Here is a 26,199-nt window from a genome sequence, read left to right as displayed (position 1 = left end):
AATAATATGAAGACCCTATCCATAGTTACAATTCTATTGTCCCACATTTCAATAAAGTTAATGCTTTTATATATTGTCTTTGAAGTGATACACTAAACATTGAAGCAAGATTATAATTAAATACCAAATGTACGTCATACCCTTCCCAAAGGGTTTAAAACCATTTTTTCATAATCATTTTTTAATCCCTTTGCACTGTCTGATCGACTCGGTTGCATACTTGGCAATCATTCACCACCAGCGTTTGACACAACTTGTTTGAATAAATGTGCAATGTTTGCCGAAACAACGGTTCTAAGAAGCAAAAAAAGGCGCAGACGTATATAAATGGGTATGACATAAAAAATTGGTTTATTTGACGAAAGGTAATTTAGCGAAATAGTCGCGTAGCCCAATATAATTGTTAAAATGAAAGGGTTTTCATTATATTTAGTACTAGTAGTACACGTTTTGTTCCATTGTATCTTTTCTGTGCATGGTGGAGAAGAAATACTCAGTGTTTGTTTGGACGGCAAGCACCATAAGGAATCCCCTGGACCAGAAGCAGAGTTGTTTGATACAGTAAGTCGACATGAAGAATGCATAATGAATAAATAAATGTAAGGTTTTGTAGGGTGGGAGAAGATGGGACACCTTTAGCACATTATATCCAAATATCCTGACCGTGTTTTGAACAATTAACATCGGTCTATTGGAGTCAGGCGAATACAGTTTTATAATTCTTTGAATGTTCTTTGTTTACTACCAAATGGGACACGAAAATAGAATAAAAAGGTGACCCACTATTCCCTACACTACTGTATATAAATGTGAGACAACGACAATCTACACACACAAGTGTTCAGTTTTATAGGTTAGGAGAAATTATAACGTTTTATTATGATCACATTCTCTGAGTTAAATCAAACAATTTTGGTTTGTGTCGAGCAAAAGTGTAAATAACAGTAGAATGGGGTCATATTTTTTATTTGAAAGAAAAAATCGTATCATTGAAAAAAATGGTTCAATTGTCTATATATCGATTTCAAGCCAATGACTTAATTTTAGATCAAGTAAAATCTCGCTTTCAACACTATGACGTTGTGCTATAAACATGTTCCAAAAAAATCTACTCGCCAAGTGGATCTAACATCAATTTTGCGCATTGTGTCTGCGCATACAAGTCAACTGATTATTATATAACACACAGCGGAGGTATTTAACATACGCGTTCTGATCATTTGTGAAAGTCTACGCCACACAAGTAAAATATTATTCAGAGCCAAAAATCTGCATTGAACTATGGACTGTACACGCATAGTAAGCACATAATCAAACCGCAAGTCATACTATACTGTATAGTTTAACATGTAAGCATGCATAACTGACACATGTGCACACAATACAGGCGTAGCGCTCGTGCTGTGCATAAAAATGAATGAACTTGTTTTATCCTCGCGTGGCGGACAAAGAAAGTCGTGAAAACACGGGTGTTCTTTTTCATACCCCTTGTGTCTGATCACGAATACTGTTAATAAGTTATTCTTGTAGTGCTCGCCGTGGAAGACCAGGTCATGCTGTACAAACGAAACTGCCTTTTTGACACACCAGGACGGTGTGAACGGAGCTTATAACTTCAATTACAACCACTGTGGAATAATGTCGGATAAATGCAGACGCCACTTTAACGAAGATAGTTGTTTTTACGAATGTTCACCGAATATGGGACCATGGATAGTGGATGTAAGTTGGCAAATAAATTCATGGACATATTGTAAAGTGGGGTAAGATGGAACATGATTTGATTTGTGTTTTCTCGTCATATATGGTAGTAAAGAGGGGTGAGATGGGACATATTTTCTTTCTCTTTTCTCGTCTCATTTATGGTAGTAAACAAAGAATGTTTACCGATTTATATAACAGCAGCCACGCGACTTTGACAGCGGTGGTAATTGTTAAAAACACGATCATGAAAAATAAGAACAAGATGCTATAACGGTATCCCATAGTACTGATTATACTTTTGAATTTTAATTTAGTGCATTGAATTTGTAATCATTCCACACACTATGGCGTACTAGGATATATGCTGTAGTATAGGCAACATATGCATGCACACGGAACATGCTAAATATATTGGGGGAAGCGTAATTTATAAATTTGATGTATGTGTATAGGCGTTTAGTAACACAAAACAAATCATTAAAATTTTAAAATATTTGTCTCCAAAACCAGGTTGAAAGTTCATATAGAAACCAAAAGTTCGAGGATGTACCACTTTGTCGATCGGAATGCGTAGACTGGTGGGCAGATTGCAAAGATGAACTGACATGTAAGAATAACTGGTCTTTGGGGTGGAATTGGACATCGGGTAAGAAAAACTACAACAAATGTAACCGAGCATATACTGGTCCGGGTGGTCTCTGAGTATAGTACTGTGGAGTAAGATAAGATTTTGTTACCAACTAAAACCCGGGTTTCTTGATCGCGTTTTGAGAGGTAAACAACGCCATTTTAGGGTGGAGAAAAAGAATATCAACAAATGTACTATAGTAGCGTGGGGAAAGATGGGACACCTTTTCATTCTATTTTCTTGTTGGAGAGTAAACAAAAAATTTCAAAGAAATATAAAACCGCATTCTCACGACTCCCATAAACCGTTGTTAATGGCTTAAAACACGATGAGTATATTTAAACATTATGTGCTAAAGATTCCAACTTCCCCCGCCCTACTGTATCATATACACCCGTTGACCACGACCTACTATGTGAACTTTCAATTCCTTTTCTCTCTATATCTCCTTTAAGTTAATGTTGACACATTTGTCACCAAGCAATTCGCGTTTATATACACTTTTCAATTTTCAGGCGTAAACGAATGCCCATCCGGTGCCGAATGCAAAACGTTTTCCGAGTATTTCACTGGTGCGGTTGACTTGTGTGAAAATATTTATCCGCGCGATTTCAAGGTGCCTTCCAATGACAGTGCACCATGCATGGTCATGTGGTTTGAAGGTGAAAACCCGAACGACGAGGTAAATAAAATATTCTTCACAATGTTGATATGTATACTGTGGAAAATATATAAGCACTGCGATAGTTTATTTGTCCGCACGAGTTCGCTGTTGCTAAAAAAGGCTAAATTTTTCCATTCACATTTAAACATAGTAAATGACTTAATGAATGTAACTCATTTATTTCAGCATGGCTGAGTAAGCACTGTTATTCTAAAATACAGTATGGCGGAAGATGGGACACCTTTTTATTCTATTTTCTTGTCCCATTTTAGTAAACAACGAACATTCGAAGAATTATAAAACCGTATTCACACGACTCCCATAGACCGTTAATTGTTTAAAACACGCTCACCATATTTGGATAGATTATGTGCTAAAGGTCTCCGGTCTTCCCCTATCATAGGATATAGCTATTTCTGTGGTCTTTCATTATACAAAACATACAGAACAATATAACCTTTCATATAATAAATAAACAAACGGAGGTCGCAAATAGAATATGTCAAATATATTCATAACCCAAAACTATAGTATAGTAGGGTGGGGAAGATGGGACACCTTTTCATTCAATTTTCTCGTCACATTTGGTAGTAAACAAAGAACATTTAAAAAATTATTAAACCGTATCCTTATAACTTCGAAAGACTGTTGTTAATTATTTAAAACACGATCAGAATATTTGGATATTATGTGCTAAAGGTGTCCCATCTTCCCCCACTATACTATATAAAGTTGGGGTTTAAAATCATGCATTTTTTCAGGTTTCCCGATATTACGCCAAAGAAAAAGGCCTGTGTTGTGGCAGCGACAAACTTAATTATGTTTCTTACATATTTATTATAATTCTTGCAACATTTTCGAAGTTTTTAACTGAAATTTATTAAAAAAAATCGTTACGTATCAAAAATAACTGAAATTAAAATGCAATGTATTGTAAATAAACTTAGATTACGCATGCTAGCAGAAACGTTTCGATGCAATGAAGTATTTTACTGTGGTATAGGCCGCGGGCAGGAGGTATATTAAACAGGGGATAAACAAGGTAGATTTATTCTTTTATTCATTATCCATTCAGATGTGCTCTTTTATTCAGATGTGAATTACTTTTTCACCTCTTTATTAAGCAAGGGCGATAGACAGACATTTTAATTTGTTTAAATATATATTTGGAAGCCTTTGTTTCATTTGAATAAACTATTATTTTTTTACCCTGAACATGATACCGATGTTTTATAACTGTTATGCTTCTGATGTTGCATTTTATGTAGAAAGTACATGACACCACGCAGAGTGTAATAACCAAAGTAATTATTCGCACGTATCATAGATACCCAAACATATGTTTAGGTATCTATGCACGTACTGGTCTTCTGGGAGAGGAGTGCGGAGGAAAAAAGTTGCACTTCGTATTAATTCGCAATGATAAGAGAGAACGTTTTCGCTCATTTTTGAAAATGCAGTCTAACAGCGGTTTGTTCTGCGAAGGCTTGATTCGAGTCGTAATTGCTATAAAGGGAAGCAATGATGAGGGGAATTAGCCGGGAAGAAATAGCGGCTGGAAGTAGTCCCTGGGGAGAATTAGCCGGGGGGAATAGTTTCGAGGGGAGGGAATAGTCACGGGAGGGGGGGGGAATAGTCACGAGCGGGAAATAGCCGGGGGAGAGTAGTCACGGCGGGGAAGTAGCCGGGGGCAGTCACGGGGGGAAAGAGCCGGGTGGGGGGGGGAAATAGCCAGGGGGATCGCCGGTGGGAAAACGCCTGGGGGGATATAGCCTAGAACCCTTTTATTCAGATTTGAATTACTTTATTCACTCTTTATTAGGCAAGGGCGATAGACAGACATTTTGATTTGCTTAAATATATATTTGTAAGCCTTTGTTTCATTTAAATTAAAACTACAATTTTTTTACCCTGAACCAGATACCGATGTTTAGTAACTGCTATGCTTCTGAAATTGCATGTTATGTAGAAAAAAACAAAGTAATTATTCGCACGTATCATAGATACCCAAACATATGTTTAGGTATCTATGCACGTACTGGTCTTCTGGGAGAGGAGTGCGGAGGAAAAAAGTTGCACTTCGTATTAATTCGCAGTGATGAGTGAGAACGGTTTCCGCTCATTTCTGGGCGTTTTGTTTGTGCGGTCCTGCAAGGATTAACCGCCAACAAAACAGTATTTCATGGAAAGCTTACTGCTTTACTGTGATTGGTTGAATTGGTATAAGCAATAGTTACGTTCTAACACCATGTTTTTACTGCTGCAAGGGCATTCTATGCATCTCATGCAATCTGTCCAAATTATGATTTGAATTAAATACACTATTACGACGTTGATGAGTGCAGAAACAAATAAAGTATTTTCACTATTTCAACAAATCGAATTTATTTTGTTGTAGATGAAAGTGGTAAAACAAAAATAAAGCCAAACTGCAAGTTAAAATCGTTGTTTTACCCTGAACAAGATACCGCTGTTTGGTAACTTTTATGCTTCTAATAGTTGCATTTTATTTAGGAAATACATGACAGCACATAGAATGTAATAATAAACAAAGTAATTATTTGCACGTACTGCTCGTTTGGGAGAAGAGCGGCGGAGTAAAGACGTTGCACTTCGTATTAATTCACAATGATAAGAGAGAACGTTTTCGCTCATTTCTGAAAATGCAGTCTAACAGCGGTTTGTTCTGCGAAAGCTTGATTCGAGTCGAAATTGCTATAAAGGAAAGCAATGCTGGGGGGAATTAGCCGGGGTGAAATAGCGGCTGGAAGTAGTCCCTGGGGGGAGAATTAGCCGGGGGGAATAGTTTCGGAGGGAGGGAATAGTCACGGGGGGGGGGATAGTCACAAGGGGGAAATAGCCGGGGGGAATAGTCACGGCGGGGAAGTAGCCGCGGGGGGGAATAGTCACGGGGGAAAGAGCCGGGGGGAAGTAGCCGGGTGGGGGGGAATAGCCAGGGGGATCGCCGGTGGGAAAACGCCTGGGGGGATATAGCCTAGAACCCTTTTATTCAGATTTGAATTACTTTATTCACTCTTTATTAGGCAAGGGCGATAGACAGATATTTTAATTTGCTTAAATATATATTTGGAAGCCTTTGTTTCATTTGAATTAAAACTACTATTTTTTACCCTGAACAAGATACCGATGTTTGATAACTGCTATGCTTCTGATATTGCATTTTATGTAGAAAGTACATGACACCACGCGGAGTGTAATAAACAAAGTAATTATTCGCACGTATCATAGATACCTAAACATATGTTTAGGTATCTATGCACGTACTGGTCGTCTGGGAGAGGAGTGCGGAGGAAAAAGTTGCACTTCGTATTAATTCGCAATGATAAGAGAGAACGTTTTCGCTCATTTCTGAAAATGCAATCTAACAGCGGTTTGTTCTGCGAAGGCTTGATTCGAGTCGAAATTGCTGTAAAGGGAAGCAATGATGAGGGGAATTAGCCGGGAAGAAATAGCGGCTGGAAGTAGTCCCTGGGGAGAATTAGCCGGGGGGAATAGTTTCGGGAGGGAGGGAATAGTCACGGGGGGGGGGAATAGTCACGAGGGGGAAATAGCCGGGGGGAATAGTCACGGCGGGGAAGTAGCCGGGGGGGGGGAATAGTCACGGGGGGAAAGAGCCGGGTGGGGGGGAAATAACCAGGGGGGATATAGCCTAGAACCCTTTTATTCAGATTTGAATTACTTTATTCACTCTATATTAGGCAAGGGCGATAGACAGACATTTTGATTTGCTTAAATATATATTTGGAAGCCTTTGTTTCATTTGAATTAAAACTACCATTTTTACCATGAACAAGATACCGATGTTTAGTAACTGTTATGCTTCTGAAATTGCATGTTATGTAGAAAAAAACAAAGTAATTATTCGCACGTATCATAGATACCCAAACATATGTTTAGGTATCTATGCACGTACTGGTCTTCTGGGAGAGGAGTGCGGAGGAAAAAAGTTGCACTTCGTATTAATTCGCAATGATAAGAGAGAACGTTTTCGCTCATTTCTGAAAATGCAGTCTTACAGCGGTTTGTTCTGCGAAGGCTTGATTCGAGTCGAAATTGCTATAAAAGGAAGCAATGCAGGTCATAAATCATTCAGTTACTTCTCAACACCCCATGATGAAATCTGTAGTTGCCGTTATCCTCGTGATCTGCTTCGCTACATTTGCCGATGCCGGTTTTTTAAAAAGAAGTGTTGCAAAAGTCGTCAAAGATGCTTTGGCCCGTGTCGCTGAAGACGGACCTCATTTCGACACGTATCAAGATGCTGTTAAAACCACAGTCTGGACAACCTTACCATGGGACCAACGAGCAATGAACGCAGCTCAGATATTGGGTAAGTTAACTAATTTAAAACTAGAGGGTCTAAGCTAAGTATAATCTTTTTTCTATTTTATCATGCTGAAGACGAAGCGAAAGCCAAAGCCATCGAAGCTCTTCTGCAAGATTTATAAACGATAAGCCAACACCCTAACAACGATTAAATGGAACACAAACTATAATCGTTGTTTTAATTCAAAAAGAAATAAAGGCTTCCAAATATATATTTGAATATGTTAAAATGTCTAAAATCAACAAGAAATCAAACTTATTGGATGTACCCGGAGCAAAATCAGCTAGCGAAACGAGAAAAGTTACTGGATAAATAGTGCAGCCAAACCACTATAATAAATGACTTAAACAACTGCCATAGTCCGTTGGCCGATTTAGTTCCCTTGCTTAATAAAGATGTAAAAGAAGCCATGCCGAAAAAAAAACATAAATTATACCAGAGAAGAATAACGTATTGTATAAAATAAACTACAACACGCAACCTATGCTTGTTAATTGCAAATGCATAATTTAGCCTTTTGCTCGCTTCTATCAACCCTAAAACTTAGGCACCAAAAGCGAGAATCACTCGTATAACGTTACTGGTTTAAATAATTACCAAATATAATTATGTTTTTCAGTGGTCAAATTTAAGGCTCCGATACACTAATTTTAAAATTGGATTTCAGTTTCTTTTTAAATGCGCGTAAAAGACGTTGCTCATTGATGCGAATGAAAATGCGCATTGATGAATTTTGGGTTTTCATGCGTCGCAAGGGCGGATCCAGACTTTTACTTTAGGAGGGTTAGCATGGAATATCTATTTTTAGTAGGGGGTACCCCGAGCCAACGGGCCTCGCGCCGCATTATCATGTGTAAGATCGTAAACTGTCTGTGGCTGTGGGCCGTTCAAAATCCCACACAAAAATAGTGATTTGTATAGAAATAGTGATTTTTTGTAGTGATTTTTAGTGATTTTTTGTGGTACGACCAGGTCTAGAGGGGGTCGATCGCCCCATTCGCCCCCCTGGATCCGCCCTGATGCGTTGTGAAAGTGAGACAAAATGAAAGTGAGACAACCAAAACATTTGGTCTGCTAAACGTTTGTAGTGCATTAATACAGTTTAAACCGCAATGGAATGCTGTGTGATAAATGGGATGCTGTTATAGCACTTAAATCTTATATTTCCTACTTTTCCTGTTTCAGAGTGGCGGTCCTGCGGTTATACATTTCTGTAAATATTCTTTATTTACTGCTAGGTATTACGAGAAAGGAGGAGGATGAAAGCATGTCCCACCTTGCCCCACCATAGACAGACATTTTTATATATTCAAATATATATATTTGGAAGCTTTTATTTTATTTTGAATTAAAACTATACGGTTATTAGTTTTTGTTCCATTTAAACGTTGTCAGGGTGTTGGCTTATCGTTTAATAATCTTGCAGAAGAGCTTCGATGGCTTCGGCATTCGCTTCATCTTCTGCATAATAAAATAGAAAAATATTATACTTAGCTTAGACCCTCTAGTTTTAAATTAGGTAAATTACCCAACATCTGAGCTGCGTTCTTTGCTCGTCGTTGGTTCCACTTTATTTCTTTCCACGGGCTCCAATCTGGGTTGTTGTGAACATATTCACCAGTATCGATATGAGGTCCGGCTGTACCGACAATGGGCAAAGCAGCGTCGACGACTTTTGCGCCAATTTTTGCAACACTTCTTAAAACACCGGCATCGGCAAATGCAGCGAAGCAGATCACGAGGATAACGGCAACTACAGATTTCATCATTGGTTGTTGAAGAGTAACTGAATGATTTATGAACAGCATTGCCTCCTTTTATAGCAATTTCGACTTGAATCAAGCCTTCGCAGAACAAACCGCTGTTAGACTGCATTTTCAGAAATGAGCGAAAACGTTCTCTCTTATCATTGCGAATTAATACGAAGTGAAACTTCTTTCCTCCGCCGCTCTTCTCCCAGACGAGCAGTACGTGCAAATAATTACTCTGTTTATTATTACATTCTATGTGGTGTCATGTAATTCCTAAATAAAATGCAACTATTCGAAGCATAACTGTTACCAAACAGCGGCATCTTGTTCAGAGTGAAACAACGATTTTAACTTGCAATATACATAATTATTGTATCCGAAGCAAAAAAAGTTAAAATTGTTAAAACGTTTGGCTTTATTTTTGTTTTACCACTTTCATATACAACAAAACAAAATACGATTTGTTGAAATAGTGAAAATACTTTATTTGTTTCTGCACTCATCAACGTCGTAATAGTGTATTTAATTCAAATCATAATTTGGACAGATTGCATGAGATGCATAGAATGGCCTTGCAGCAGTAAAAACATGGTGTTTAAACGTAACTATTGCTTATACCAATTCAACCAATCACAGTAAAGCATTAAGCTTTCCATGAAATGCTGCTTTGTTTGTTGACAGTTAATCCTTGCAGGACTGCAAAGCAAAATGCGCTGCAATACAATGACATTGGCCTTTGCAGCAGAAACACATATGGTACAGACTCTCTTGCTTTTATCAATTCGACCAATCACAGAAAAAGAGTAGGCTTTTCATAAAATTATGTTTTGTTGACAGTAGGGTGGAGAAAGATGGAACACTTTTTATTCGGTTGTCTCATTTGGTAGTAAACATAAAACATTCAAGGATTTATAAATCCGTATTTTCACGACTCTCATAGACCGTTGTTAATTGTTCGAAACACGATCAAGGTATTTGGATATTATGTGCTAAAGGAGCCTCGTCTTCCCTATCCTACTATATTTAATATGTACAAAATAAATGTATTGCACCGCCAATGTATTGCTGTGCGCTTTGTTTGAGCAGTTCTTTAAGGATTAACCGCCAACAAAACAGTATTTCATGGAAAGCTTACTGCTTTACTGTGATTGGTTGAATTGGTATGAGCAATAGTTACGTTCTAACACCATGTATTTACTGCTGCAAAGGCATTCTATGCATCTCATGCAATCCCAAATTGTGATTTGATTTTAATACACTATTACAATGAGTGCAGAAACAAATAATGTATTTCTACTGTTTTAACATGTCCCATTTATTTTCTTGTAAATCTATGGGAGTCATGTGAATACGGGAGTCATGAGGGTTTTATAGTTCTTTGTTTAGAGAAAATAAATCAAAACGGTGTCCCATCTTCCCCGCCCTACTATATATGACACTATTGTTTCCATTTTAAATATAAGAAGTATATGGGAGTAGTTTATATGAAAATACACAGCCGCTACAACCCCAAACATACAGATAGTACAATATTGACAACCATTAATTATAACCTATAAGCCCTGGCAAGACAATAATTTTTTTTTCTACTGTGTAACCTATGGCACATAGAGCTATGTTATTGAGACACTTATGTGTCTGACGAAAGACTACGTTATTGCATAGTCATTTCCACCCACTAAAAGCATGGAGGTGGAATGTAAGGACGTCAGCACGGTAAATTGCAACTGATGTTGCAATTTATTGAGTATACGTCAGAGCAAGCCTGACATTAAATAAATGTTGCCATTAAGTTTCAATATTGCAATTCAGCAAAACGTCAGAGCATGACATTAACCAAATACCTGAATACCCAAACGCTATTTATAATAAACACTGAACACTACGCAAAAAATGAAACACGAAAAGTATTCCATAAAACAAAATGTTTACCCTATAATTAAAAGTCTCCCAATCGCCTACAACCTATTAACAACAAATATACTCCCTATTATGTTAACTAGTGTTCAGAGCGTGTATGTTTTGTGACCGTTTTAATTTGGGGAAAAACAGTATCTGATAAACCCTTTCGTGTACATGTGTGTCGAACGGCTCGCATTTAAAACTCAGTTAGACCAATATTATTCGGGTGGGAGGAGATGGGAGACTTCTGATTAATCTTGAGTTCTACATTTATGTTTTTCAGGTTTCTTGATTTTACGCAACAGAGAAAAGCCTATGATGTTGTTGCAGCAGCAAAGTTAATTACATCTTTAAACTTTTTAACTGAAGTTTGTAAAAATATTTCATTCAGTTTTAAAAACAACTTGAGTTAAAATGCAAACCATATTGAATGAATTTAGATTTTGCATGTTAACCGAAACGTTTCAGTAAAGTCCGTAGTTAAAACAATTTATATAAAAAAGTTCATACTTTGTGTTAAAGCGTTTTTACTGTGACAGCAGTTGGAAAGTATTATTTTTGTAAATATATAACCCAAACCTTTAAAAATACATAACCCGACTAAGTTTATACTGACAATTATTAATAACCATTGCAATTTAAGCATCAGCAAACAATGTTGCAACCTATACACCAACGCAATGTTTTCCACTTTGTAACCTATGCCACATAGGTCTGCATATGCTTTATTGAGACCCACTCATATCCTAACAATAGAACGAGTTATCGTTTACTCATTGCCACCTACGTCGCGGCATTCCTGTTTTCAAATTGCAACCACAGGGTATAACACGTCAGAGCATGACGTTTAAATAGGTGGTATATATACATAATGACCCCAGCTTTGTTGCAATACATCGGTATAGTTTATTTTCGTATATACACCTATAGTAGGGTGGAGAAAATGGGATATTTTTTTCTATTTTCCCGTCTCATTTGGCAGTATACAAAGACCATTTAAAGATATAAAACTAGAACTTTACGACTCCGATATATACCGTTGTTAATTGTTTAAAACACAATCAGGATATTTGGATATTATGTACTAAAGGTGTACCGTCTTCCCCAGCCCACTAATACCTTATTAACACTAGTTATAAGCTTTTGAACACGTTTAAATTTAATCGGAAAATATACTTTCACACTATTGTTACTTACTATGATATCGCCTTGTGTGTTTTTATATGTTGTCGAGTTAAAGGTGCATCGTTAGTTTTAGTTTTTATCGGTTCCTTTAATTAGTGCAAGCCTATGCCCGATGCGACTAAGTAGACAATATCAGGCCTATATGAAAGGCGTGGCGGGCACAATAGATATAAGGAACACACGAAACAGAACATAAAATGTATCGACTAAAATTTTCAGTGGAGACACTTTTGTCTCTTTTTTTACAACGCATGTGAATCGTCATCTAAGCTTTATAATCGAAATTTACACTAGGCTTGCGATATTACTCATTTAATATTACTCATGCTTTACAAACCATATATAAATACAAGCCCGAAGAGTACCTATTGATGTATAAGTGATTTACCTTTATAATAAGCGTTAAAAGCTACGATTGAAAGTTTAAGTTGGGATTTTTTGAAAAAAAAATGGATGGATTTTTCTTTGAAAACGCTATGGAAAAGGCAGGATTGCAGCCCTGGTGGGAAAAGGTACGACGATATTTTGCCAAGCTGATGGTAGTTGTTTCTGTTTACGTTATCACCTCGGTTGAATATGATGAAGTGAGATGTGTTCCATTTTCCATGAACACAACCACAGGCATACCGGACGGAACTTGTGGATACGGACCAGCACAAGCGGCTTTTGTTAATGCACAATGTGCTGCGATACTACCGTTGTTTTATCAAAGATTTGGTATCATATTAGTCGGATATTCGGTATATGGGTTTTTTATCGATAGCTCCTGGTTGATGAACTCTACGGTTATAAATGCAATCAACGAGGCAAAACTGGCTATAAGTGAAAGCAAGGAGTTTAAGACAGAGGTTCTGGCGATTAGAATGTACAACATAAGATCATGTTCCCTGATAATGTACTTAATGGTAACTGCTACTATTGTTTTCGTGGAAGTCACCATCCATTACCCTAACATCAATTTTGAATGTTCGATTGCACCGCAAATTTCTCACAGCATTGCTGGTCAATACTCATGTAATTTTCCAAGAAAAGAATTGGTTGAGTGGATTGCATGTGGAATGATTGTACTTATATTTTGTCAAATTGCCCCCACAACCTATGGCATAAAAGCAGTTTATGGAAGAAATACGTTTGAAGTCTTTGGCAAAAGAAATGAAGGGCGAATTGCACTTTTGCACGAAGAACTGAATAACCGACAAGCACAACAACCGGATGCTAATGAACGACTGTAAAACAAAACTATCACTGATTCCAAGTGAGGACTATAAGCAATATGCACCTGCATATTTAAAACCTTTCGCAAAATTTGACTCAATATACGAGACACGTTAGACCATTTTCTTATAATGCAGCCATTAGAGATAAAAATAAACTAAAGTACCATTGATCAACTATATACAATGAAGACTTATGTACAAACACTCTCGTTTCATTAGAAGTTTAACTTGAAAATAATTGATTTGTATGTGTTATAGCGACCATGGTTTTTTCTTTGATCCAAATGTAAATAAGTTTTTAATTGTAAGCGTGTTTTAACCACTGTCGTTTTTTCGCTAGAAATTCTGTATTTTTCGTTTAACTGTTTCTTTTTATTTTTGCTAGTGTTCTTTGATTACTACCAGATGGGACGAGAAAATTAAATAAAAAGGTGTCCCATCTTTCTTCAACCTATGTCCTGTCTTTTCGTTTTAAATATTTTTTACATCTTTACCGTAATCGAAGAAAATAAGAGTTATTATAATAGCATAGTAGGGTGGGGTAAAGTGGAAATCGGTGTAAAATAGAAGTGTTTTTTCTTACCTGTAAAGCTTTGTCTCTTTAGCTTGTCTCCTATGTCCTTCATTATTCGTGTGATTTTGTATCCGAATGATATTAATCAAGATTAATAAAGTTATAAAGAAGCATTTTCGTTGTTAGTCTGTACCCTAAACTTATAGTATAGGGTGGGGGAAGATAGGACACCTTCTAATTCTATGCTCTCGTCCCATTTGGTAGTAAACAACATTCTAAGAATTATAAAACTGTATCCTCAGGACTTCCATATACCGTTGCTAGTTATTTAAAACACGATCAGGATATTGAAATTTCATGTGCTAATAGTGTTCCGTCTTACCCCACAGTACCATAAAGCAGACAATTAACGCAGTTACCAGTAAACGAGAAATTAGGAGAGAAATTCATTTGATCTATTAATTGGGACATACACCTTTTACAATTTTGGCAGCGCAGCTAAAAAAGCTTAAATAACTGCCCAATGCGTTTTGTATACGAAACAAAGGTGCCGATTAATGAGTAAACGAAGAAAGATGAGAGACATATTGAATATTTCACATTCATTTTCGATATAAATCACATATGTATAATGCAACCGAGAAATACTATGGTTAAAGCCCGATGTTGCGACCACATGTGGTCTTTAACTGCTATTGAAAATCGTATGGTTATGCTGTTCCATTTACAATGGGGATGCGTGTTGTTATTTGCAAATAAAAAATCACTGTTAAGCTTCTGAGGGATATCAGTATAACATCGTCATATAGTCGTACTTCCTATACGTTCCTTAATTTGCGGGGCATATATAGTTCCCTCACCTTAGTCGCCTATATATCAAGCCTGCGTATTTGTATTACGTATGCGGCCATTCTGGCCCGGAAGACGATCTCTGAGCATTAGATTTACGTTTATATGCAATTATGGTAGCTAATAAATCCAACATGTTCGTCATATCCATCTTGTATTTACGTGTGGTGCCCCTAAGTTATAAAATTCATTACATTTCAATGAAGTTTCAAGTGTAGACCCTCATATGCATGTGGCCTTGTGGGTATACTCATATATGATTAGTATAGGATCTGTATAGTAGTATGTTTATATGTTTTGTCTTGTGCTGTTCAAAAGTGATATGGCTTGTATATAGTGTTATACGATTAGTAGGGTTGTGCATGTGGAACATGTTTTAAAGTGTTAAATTTTTACTATAGGTCTTTTTTAGTAATTATATTTTTTGATTCCGAGATTCGTTTAGAAAAGAAAGGGCCATTAGGGGAAAACTTTTTGTTTGGCTTTTATCAGGCCATATATATATATAAAGTTTACATGGCAAAGAAACTAGCACAGCTGGTTAAATTCGTACCTATATTTGAATAACCCCTTATACCTAAGGGGTTATTCAAATATAATATACTAATATAATAACAAGATAATATAAGGAAAATAGATTCGAAATTCAGTCATTTGCACTTGGAGATAATTTATGAGAAGTGGCTTGTGCCAAAAACAGTGTTGCGTTAACCAATTAAATTTGTAGTAAAAATGTAAACTATGTTAATAGTTAATTTTCTGTTATTAGAAGTTTATGTATGTCAATTAATAAAGGAATGATGGTACTAACTCGTGGTATCACTTAAAAAAACGTCATGTATTTTGAATTTGGAAATATTGGGCAATAAGAGTTTAAGTATCCCATCTTACCCTACTCTACTATACATATAAGGAGCGCGATTGACCTTTATACGTATATTATGTTTGTCCACATAACAATTCTGTATTTAAAGCATTAGATGTGTATCATCGGTAAACAGCTTAAAATAATTAAAAGAACAAAAGGCAACTGTTCATTCATTAATTACGTTATTGATTCTGTGATAAGAATAAGACTACGATTGAAAAGGGATAAATATGGATGGATTTTTCTTTGAAAACGCTATGGAAAAGGCAGGATTGCAGCCCTGGTGGGAAAAGGTACGACGATATTTTGCCAAGCTGATGGTAGTTGTTTCTGTTTACGTTATCACGTCAGTTGAATATGATGAAGTGAGATGTGTTCCATTTTCCATGAACACAACCACAGGCATACCGGACGGAACTTGTGGATACGGACCAGCACAAGCGGCTTTTGTTAATGCACAATGTGCTGCGATACTACCGTTGTTTTATCAAAGATTTGGTATCTTATTAGTCGGATATTCGGTATATGGGTTTTTTATCGATAGCTCCTGGTTGATGAACCCTATGGTTATAAATGCAATCAACGAGGCAAAACTGGCTATAAGTGAAAACAAGGAGTTTAAGACAGAGGTTCTGGCGATTAGAATGTACAACATAAGATCATGTTCCCTGATAATCTACTTAATGGTAACTGCTACTATTGTTATCGTGGAAGTTACCATCCATTACCCTAACATCAATTTTGAATGTTCGATTGCACCGCAAATTTCTCACAGCATTGCTGGTCAATACTCATGTAATTTTCCAAGAAAAGAATTGGTTGAATTTATTGCATGTGGAATGATTGTACTTATATTTTTTCAAGTTGCCCCCACAACCTATGGCATAAAAGCAGTTTATGGAAGCAATACGTTTGAAGTCTTTGGCAAAAGAAATGAGGGGGCGAATTGCACTTTTGCACGAAGACCTGAATAACCCACAAGCACAACAACCGGATGCTAATGAACGACTGTAAAACAAAACTATCACTGATTCCAAGTGAGGACTATAAGCAATATGCACCTGCATATTTAAAACCTTTCGCAAAATTTGACTCAATATACGAGACACGTTAGACCATTTTCTTATAATGCAGCCATTAGAGATAAAAATAAACTAAAGTACCATTGATCAACTATATACAATGAAGACTTATGTACAAACACTCTCGTTTCATTAGAAGTTTAACTTGAAAATAATTGATTTGTATGTGTTATAGCGACCATGTTTTTTTTCTTTGATCCAAATGTAAATAAGTTTTTAATTGTAAGCGTGTTTTAACCACTGTCGTTTTTTCGCTAGAAATTCTGTATTTTTCGTTTAACTGTTTCTTTTTATTTTTGCTAGTGTTCTTTGATTACTACCAGATGGGACGAGAAAATTAAATAAAAAGGTGTCCCATCTTTCTTCAACCTATGTCCTGTCTTTTCGTTTTAAATATTTTTTACATCTTTACCGTAATCGAAGAAAATAAGAGTTATTATAATAGCATAGTAGGGTGGGGTAAAGTGGAAATCGGTGTAAAATAGAAGTGTTTTTTCTTACCTGTAAAGCTTTGTCTCTTTAGCTTGTCTCCTATGTCCTTCATTATTCGTGTGATTTTGTATCCGAATGATATTAATCGAGATTAATAAAGATGTAAAGAAGCATTTTCGTTGTAAGTCTGTACCCTAAACTTATAGTAGGGTGGGGGAAGATAGGACATCTTCTAATTCTATGCTCTCGTCCCATTTGGTAGTAAACAACATTCAAAGAATTATAAAACTGTATCCTCAGGACTTCCATATACCGTTGCTAGTTATTTAAAACACGATCAGCATATTTTTATGTGCTAATAGTGTTCCGTCTTACCCCACAGTACCATAAAGCAGACAATTAACGCAGTTACCAGTAAACGAGAAATTAGGAGAGAAATTTATTTGATCTATTCATTGGGACATACACCTTTTACAATTTTGGCTGCGCAGCTAGAAAAAGCTTAAATAACTGCCCAATGCGTTTTGTATACGAAACAGAGGTGCCGATTAATGAGTAAACGAAGAAAGATGAGAGACATATTGAATATTTCACATTCATTTTCTATATAAATCACATATTTATAATGCAACCGAGAAATACTAAGGTTAAAGCCCGGTGTTGCGACCACAAGTGGTCTTTAACCGCTATTGAAAATCGTATGGTTATGCTGTTCCATTTACAATGGGAATGCGTGTTGTTATTTGCAAATAAAAAATCACTGTTAAGCTTCTGAGGGATATCAGTATAACATCGTCATATAGTCGTACTTCCTATACGTTCCTTAATTTGCGGGGCATATATAGTTCCCTCACCTTAGTCGCCTATATATCAAGCCTGCGTATTTGTATTACGTATGCGGCCATTCTGGCCCGGAAGACGATCTCTGAGCATTAGATTTACGTTTATATGCAATTATGGTAGCTAATAAATCCAACATGTTTGTCATATCCATCTTGTATTTACGTGTGGTGACCCCTTACATAAGTTATAAAATTCATTACATTTCAATGAAGTTTCAAGTGTAGACCCTCATATGAATGTGGCCTTGTGGGTATACTCATATATGATTAGTATAGGATCTGTATAGTAGTATGTTTATATGTTTTGTCTTGTGCTGTACAAAAGTGATATGGCTTGTATGTAGTGTTATACGATTAGTAGGGTTGTGCATGTGGAACATGTTTTAAAGTGTTAAATTTTTACTATAGGTCTTTTTTAGTAATTATATTTTTCGATTCCGAGATCCGTTTAGAAAAGAAAGGGCCATTAGGGGAAAACTTTTTGTTTGGCTTTTATCAATGCTGTACAAATAATTAAGCTCTGGCCACAAATTTACCTTAAAAAATGAAGAAGAGGAATTAGAACATATATATGTAGCTACACTCATTTTGTTAAACCAATACACTTAGGGGTGTGCACATATTTCAACCCATGTTTTATGTCACCGCTATACGATGTTTTATGTCACCGCCATACGATTTATGTCACCGCTATACGATGTTACCGCCAATAGATACGCTCATGGACAAACCTCTTGCCTACGTAGTTGCATTACGTATATGGTTGGCCTATAATATACGTACACTGTTTACAAAGAAAACTCCAATCAAAGTATTATAAGAGGTATATATCCCATAACTTCTTTGTAATATCAACTTAGGTTGCATTCATGGCTTACGTATGCTAATTGTACGACGCGTGCCCTTCATCTCATGTGTTGTTTTCCTAACTAATAAATGGTAATGGATTAGATGGGTACACAACGGTATACAGCCTATGGTTTCTTTGTATTATGTCTGCAGTGGGTTGCATACGTATCTCATTAACCTGTGTAGTTCCATAGAATATAGATGCTTATGTTCGTTTGTACTCTATACTCATGTAGTAGGAAAAGATGGGACGCTTTGTCAGACGAGACTTTTTTAATTTCCCTTTTACGGACCCCCATTTAATGATAAAAAAGATAATGTTACAGAGTTATTCGTCAGTAATGTTACGACTTTATAAAACGCCCGTCAAAGCCGATTACTGTTACAGTAGAGTGGGGGAAGATGCGACACCTTTTCAATCTATTTTCGCCTCCAATTTGGTAGTAAACAAACATTCAACGATTTTTTATAAAACTTTATCCTCACGGCTCCCATAGACCATTGTTAATTGTTTAAAACACGATCAGGATATTTGGTTATTATGTGTCAAAGGTGTCCCATCTTCCCCCACCCTACTGTATTAAATATTTAAAAAATATGTTATATATAAGTAGAAACAGTATTTTTTGAACAGGTAATAAATGCGAAATAGTAAGTTCTAATTTTGAATGCTGGCTAAATAATAGTAATAAGCCGATGAAATTTTGTAGTTTGCAAGTGTGAACGATTAAACTAGTTTCATAGATTCATAACAATAACATAAAGATTTAGTACAGTTTGATTTTGTCTCGTAAAACTAGTTTTAGTTTTGTGAAAAAACTGAGATATAAACATGAGGAAAATAGGCAGGGGTCAATATATGACTTTAATTTAAGATAAAACCAACAAAAGGTATCGTTTTAAGGCCATATATATATATATAAAGTTTACATGGCAAAGAAACTAGCACAGCTGGTTAAATTCGTACCTAGTATATTTGAAAAACCCCTTATACCTAAGGGGTTATTCAAATATAATATGCTAATATAGTAACAAGATAATATAAGGAAAATAGATTCGAAATTCAGTCATTTGCACTTGGAGATAATTTATGAGAAGTGGCTTGTGCCAAAAACAGTGTTGCGATAACCAATTAAATTTGTAGTAAAAATGTAAACTTTGTTAATAGTTAATTTTCTGTTATTAGAAGTTTATGTATGTCAAAAAAAGGAATGATGGTACTAACTCGTGGTATCACTAAAAAAAACGTCATGTATTTTGAATTTGGAAATATTGGGCAATAAGAGCTTAAGTATCCCATCTTCCCCTACTCTACTAAACATATAAGGAGCGCGATTGACCTTTATACGTATATTATGTTTGTCCACATAACAATTCTGTATTTAAAGCATTAGATGTGTATCATCGGTAAACAGCTTAAAATAATTAAAAGAACAAAAGGCAACTGTTCATTCATTAATTACGTTATTGATTCTGTGATAAGAATAAGACTACGATTGAAAAGGGATAAATATGGATGGATTTTTCTTTGAAAACGCTATGGAAAAGGCAGGATTGCAGCCCTGGTGGGAAAAGGTACGACGATATTTTGCCAAGCTGATGGTAGTTGTTTCTGTTTACGTTATCACGTCGGTTGAATATGATGAAGTGAGATGTGTTCCATTTTCCATGAACACAACCACAGGCATACCGAACGGAACTTGTGGATACGGACCAGCACAAGCGGCTTTTGTTAATGCACAATGTGCTGCGGTACTACCGGTGTTTTATCGAATATTTGGTATCATATTAGTCGGATATTCGGTATATGGGTTTTTTATCGATAGCTCCTGGTTGATGAACCCTATGGTTATAAATGCAATCAACGAGGCAAAACTGGCTATAAGTGAAAACAAGGAGTTTAAGACAGAGGTTCTGGCGATTAGAATGTACAACATAAGATCATGTTCCCTGATAATCTACTTAATGGTAACTGCTACTATTGTTATCGTGGAAGTTACCATCCATTACCCTAACATCAATTTTGAATGTTCGATTGCACCGCAAATTTCTCACAGCATTGCTGGTCAATACTCATGTAATTTTCCAAGAAAAGAATTGGTTGAATTTATTGCATGTGGAATGATTGTACTTATATTTTTTCAAGTTGCCCCAACAACCTATGGCATAAAAGCAGTTTATGGAAGCAATACGTTTAAAGTCTTTGGCAAAAGAAATGAAGGGCGAAATGCACTTTATTTGCACGAAGAACTGAATAACCCACAAGCACAACAACCGAATGCTTATGAACGACTATAAAACAAAATCACTGATTGATTCCAAGTGAGGACTATAAGCAATATGCACCTGCATATTTAAAACCTTTCGCAAAGTTTGACTCAATATACGAGACACGTTAGACCATTTTCTTATAATGCAGCCATTAGAGATAAAAATAAACTAAAGTACCATTGATCAACTATATACAATGAAGACTTATGTACAAACACTCTCGTTTCATTAGAAGTTTAACTTGAAAATAATTGATTTGTATGTGTTATAGCGACCATGGTTTTTTCTTTGATCCAAATGTAAATAAGTTTTTAATTGTAAGCGTGTTTTAACCACTGTCGTTTTTTCGCTAGAAATTCTGTATTTTTCGTTTAACTGTTTCTTTTTATTTTTGCTAGTGTTCTTTGATTACTACCAGATGGGACGAGAAAATTAAATAAAAAGGTGTCCCATCTTTCTTCAACCTATGTCCTGTCTTTTCGTTTTAAATATTTTTTACATCTTTACCGTAATCGAAGAAAATAAGAGTTATTATAATAGCATAGTAGGGTGGGGTAAAGTGGAAATCGGTGAAAAATAGAAGTGTGTTTTCTTACCTGTAAAGCTTTGTCTCTTTAGCTTGTCTCCTATGTCCTTCATTATTCGTGTGATTTTGTATCCGAATGATATTAATCGAGACTAATAAAGTTGTAAAGAAGCATTTTCGTTGTTAGTCTGTACCCTAAACTTATAGTAGGGTGGGGGAAGATAGGACATCTTCTAATTCTATGCTCTCGTCCCATTTGGTAGTAAACAACATTCAAAGAATTATAAAACTGTATCCTCAGGACTTCCATATACCGTTGCTAGTTATTTAAAACACGATCAGCATATTTTCATGTGCTAATAGTGTTCCGTCTTACCCCACAGTACCATAAAGCAGACAATTAACGCAGTTACCAGTAAACGAGAAATTAGGAGAGAAATTCATTTGATCTATTCATTGGGACATACACCTTTTACAATTTTGGCAGCGCAGCTAGAAAAGGCTTAAATAACTGCCCAATGCGTTTTGTATACGAAACAGAGGTGCCGATTAATGAGTAAACGAAGAAAGATGAGAGACATATTGAATATTTCACATTCATTTTCGATATAAATCACATATTTATAATGCAACCGAGAAATACTAAGGTTAAAGCCAGGTGTTGCGACCACATGTGGTCTTTAACCGCTATTGAAAATCGTATGGTTATGCTGTTCCATTTACAATGGGAATGCGTGTTGTTATTTGCAAATAAAAAATCACTGTTAAGCTTCTGAGGGATATCAGTATAACATCGTCATATAGTCGTACTTCCTATACGTTCCTTAATTTGCGTGGCATATATAGTTCCCTCACCTTAGTCGCCTATATATCAAGCCTGCGTATTTGTATTACGTATGCGGCCATTCTGGCCCGGAAGACGATCTCTGAGCATTAGATTTACGTTTATATGCAATTATGGTAGCTAATAAATCCAACATGTTCGTCATATTCATCTTGTATTTACGTGTGGTGCCCCTAAGTTATAAAATTCATTACATTTCAATGAAGTTTCAAGTGTAGACCCTCATATGCATGTGGCCTTGTGGGTATACTCATATATGATTAGTATAGGATCTGTATAGTAGTATGTTTATATGCTTTGTATAGTGCTGTACAAAAGTGATACGGCTTGTATATAGTGTTATACGATTAGTAGGGTTGTGCATGTGGAACATGTTTTAAAGTGTTAAATTTTTACTATAGGTCTTTTTTAGTAATTATATTTTTCGATTCCGAGATCCGTTTAGAAAAGAAAGGGCCATTAGGGGAAAACTTTTTGTTTGGCTTTTATCAATGCTGTACAAATAATTAAGCTCCGGCCACAAATTTACTTTAAAAAATGAAGCAGAGGAATTACAACATATATATGTAGCTACACTCATTTTGTTAAATCAATACACTTAGGGGTGTGTACATATTTCCACCCATGTTTTATGTCACAGCTCATACGATGTAACCGCCAATAGATACGCTTATAACCTGGACAAACCCCTTGACTACGTAGTTGCATTACGTCTGTGGTTGGCCTATAATATACGTACTGTTTACAAAGAAAACTCCAATCAAAGTTTTATAAGAGGTATATATCCCATAACTTCTTTGTAATATATCAACTTAGGTTGCATTCATGGCTTACGTATGCTAATTGTACGACGCGTGCCCTTCATCTCATGTGTTGTTTTCCTAACTAATAAAAGGTAATGGATTAGATGGGTACACAACGGTATATAATGTATTGTTTCTTTGTATTATGTCTACAATGGGTTGCATACGTATCTCATTAACCTGTGTAGTTCTATAGAATATAGAGATGCTTATGTACGTTTGTACTCTTATTATACGCATGGGGAACGCGTTGACCTTTACACGTATCTACTAGGGTGGGAGAAGAAGGAACTCGGCAAAAAAACATGTTACAGAATTATTGCTCTCATGGTCCAACAAAGTGCCCGGCAAAGATGATAAGCAAGATATCCATTTTAAATGCTTACTGAATCATATTAAAACTTCCGAAGTTTTGTAGTTTGCCTTAATAATAATATAACAAATACTGTAATACTTTTTCCGGTATAACCATGTAAGAAGATTTTAAAATGTATCCCATCTTGCCCAGGGCCCACTTTACCCCACGTACTAAAAATTTATTACATTTCATATCTAGCCAAAATATTTTTATGGATAAAACATTCAAAGCGTTGTGTTTATTGCTTTAGTATTTTTTTGTATACAAATTTATTTTATGTAATTGAAGTAAGGAATATATTTGTTTCATGATCATTATTTTAACCAATTCTTCATCACCAGCACCACAACTACTCTTATACCAATTTTGGGTCAATAAACAACCCCACCACAATACCAACCTTATACTTTTTCTAATAATACCAACCTTATACTTTTTCTAATAAAAGGATAGCTATATTTGCTTCTACCATTAGATAACGGATTCTCGGCACATCCCCTAATTTAGTTTGTATTGTGGCTACTTGAATTGCATATACGCATTTTGCTAGTAGTATATTACGTACGGTTGATGTTCATGCGTGTTGTTTTTTTCCTATAGAGAATAGTATAATAAGTGCATCGTTGGAGCCTTATTTATTTAGAAATTCGCAGGTAACTTATGAGCCACCACCACTGATTGTTCCTATATAGCGGCGAATCATTATTGTCTATAAAACCCACTAAAGAGGTTGGCGTGGAGACTTACATTCTTACTTAGCCAACTTAAGACCTTTGAAGCTATAGCTGTGTAAGTTAAAAGGCGTATCGAATCATGGGCATTATCATCAACGAGAAGAGTTTTTTAACTGAAAAACAATTGCAGCCGTGGTGGGAAGAGGCACGTGAGTTTTTCGCAAGAGTGATGGCGTTTGTATCACTTTATGTAATCACGTTTGCAAACTTTGGGGGAGTACAATGTGTTCCATTTTCAAACACAACCTTGGTGTGGGAGAGTGGCGAATACGGTCCAGCCCAAGCAACTTTTGTCGGTACTCACTGCACAGATAACCTGCCGCTGATGCACCGTGTATTTGGTTATGTATTGATTGCATTCGTAGGAGTGGGATATTCGTTGGACAACTGCTGGATACTATTCCCAAAAATCCGGAAAGCGTTTATCAGGATCGAGCGTTCAAAAGAAACTGAGGACTTCAAATTTAAGAAGGAATATTGTACTGGTATCATGTATTTTCTAAGATCGATATTACTTTTTCTGTGGTTGATCGGATGCTCTGTTTGTCTCCTAATATTTGTAAACAGTACAAAAAATATACAGTTTGAATGTTCGATTAGACAGCAACTCTCTCGTAGTTCCAGCACAAATCACCTATTTTTATGTACTTCACCGAGCCAAGAACTTGTGAAGTGGGTGTCAGTGGCATCAGTTATTATTTTGCTATTTCAAGCTCTTTTTGTGCTCTCTGGCATACTTGTCGTTTTTATCGGCATGAAGGGGTTTCATTTCGAAGAATTTACGCTTAAAATATTTGACGATCACGGAGATCAAATAAAGAAGGATTCGGGTCGAAATCAACCAGGCGAACAAGGTGGAAATCAACCAGGGGGACAAGGTGGAAATCAACCAGGTGAACCAGGTGGACGGGGTGGAAATCAACCAGGTGAACAGGGTGGTAATCAACCAGGGGGACAAGGTGGAAGTCAACCAGGTGAACAGGGTGGAAATCAACCAGGTGAACAGGGTGGAAATCAACCAGGTGGGCGGGATGGAAATCAACCAGGTGGACGGGGTGGAAATCAACCAGGTGGGCGGGATGGAAATCAACCAGGTGGACGGGGTGGAAATCAACCACGTGAACAGGGTGGAAGTCAACCAGGTGAACAGGGTGGAAATCAACCAGGTGGGCGGGATGGAAATCAACCAGGTGGACGGGGTGGAAATCAACCAGGTGGGCGGGATGGAAATCAACCAGGTGGACGGGGTGGAAATCAACCAGGTGGATGGGGTGGAAATCAACCAGGTGGACAGGGTGGAAATCAACCAGGTGGGCGGGATGGAAATCAACCAGGTGGACGGGGTGGAAATCAACCAGGTGGATGGGGTGGAAATCAACCAGGTGGACGGGGTGGAAATCAACCAGGTGAACAGGGTGGAAATCAACCAGGTGAACAGGGTGGAAATCAACCAGGTGGACGGGGTAGAAATCAACCAGGTGGACAGGGTGGAAATCAACCAGGTGGACAGGGTGGAAATCAACCAGGTGGACGGGGTAGAAATCAACCAGGTGGACAGGGTGGAAATCAACCAGGTGGACGGGGTAGAAATCAACCAGGTGGACAGGGTGGAAATCAACCAGGTGGACGAGGTAGAAATCAACCAGGTGGACGGGGTGGAAATCAACCAGGTGGACAGGGTGGAAATCAACCAGGTGGGCGGGATGGAAATCAACCAGGTGGACGGGGTGGAAATCAACCAGGTGGACAGGGTGGAAATCAACCAGGTGGACGGGGTGGAAATCAACCAGGTGGACAGGGTGGAAATCAACCAGGTGGACGGAGTAGA

The 26,199-nt window shown here is 36.8% G+C and overlaps 3 protein-coding genes across 3 annotated transcripts; 2 read left to right on the top strand and 1 right to left on the bottom strand.

Annotated features, from left to right (window-relative positions):
* Positions 1-4,177, top strand: LOC149735638 (folate receptor gamma-like). Its single transcript, XM_089878574.1, has 5 exons — positions 1-561; positions 1,531-1,722; positions 2,215-2,350; positions 2,848-3,014; positions 3,758-4,177. Exons 1-5 carry the CDS (start codon positions 409-411, stop codon positions 3,878-3,880), a joined length of 771 nt encoding a protein of 256 aa, XP_089734700.1. The 5' UTR covers positions 1-408; the 3' UTR covers positions 3,881-4,177.
* A 2,387-nt stretch (positions 4,178-6,564) lies between these two features.
* On the top strand, positions 6,565-8,603 carry LOC149735637 (uncharacterized). Its single transcript, XM_089878056.1, has 2 exons — positions 6,565-7,347; positions 7,419-8,603. The coding sequence occupies exons 1-2, from the start codon at positions 7,089-7,091 to the stop codon at positions 7,463-7,465; spliced, it is 306 nt and encodes a 101-aa protein (XP_089734182.1). The 5' UTR covers positions 6,565-7,088; the 3' UTR covers positions 7,466-8,603.
* A 59-nt stretch (positions 8,604-8,662) lies between these two features.
* On the bottom strand, positions 8,663-9,308 carry LOC149735636 (uncharacterized). Its single transcript, XM_089878054.1, has 2 exons — positions 8,873-9,308; positions 8,663-8,805 (listed from the first exon to the last, which is right to left on the bottom strand). The coding sequence occupies exons 1-2, from the start codon at positions 9,150-9,152 to the stop codon at positions 8,756-8,758; spliced, it is 330 nt and encodes a 109-aa protein (XP_089734180.1). The 5' UTR covers positions 9,153-9,308; the 3' UTR covers positions 8,663-8,755.
* Positions 9,309-26,199: the final 16,891 nt, after the last annotated feature.

This window comes from Ciona robusta, chromosome 5, assembly GCF_009617815.1.
Source record: "Ciona robusta chromosome 5, ASM961781v2".
Classification (NCBI taxonomy): Eukaryota; Metazoa; Chordata; class Ascidiacea; order Phlebobranchia; family Cionidae; genus Ciona; species Ciona robusta.
Note: the sequence above shows the minus strand (reverse complement) of the source record. Positions and strands in the feature narration are given on the sequence as shown.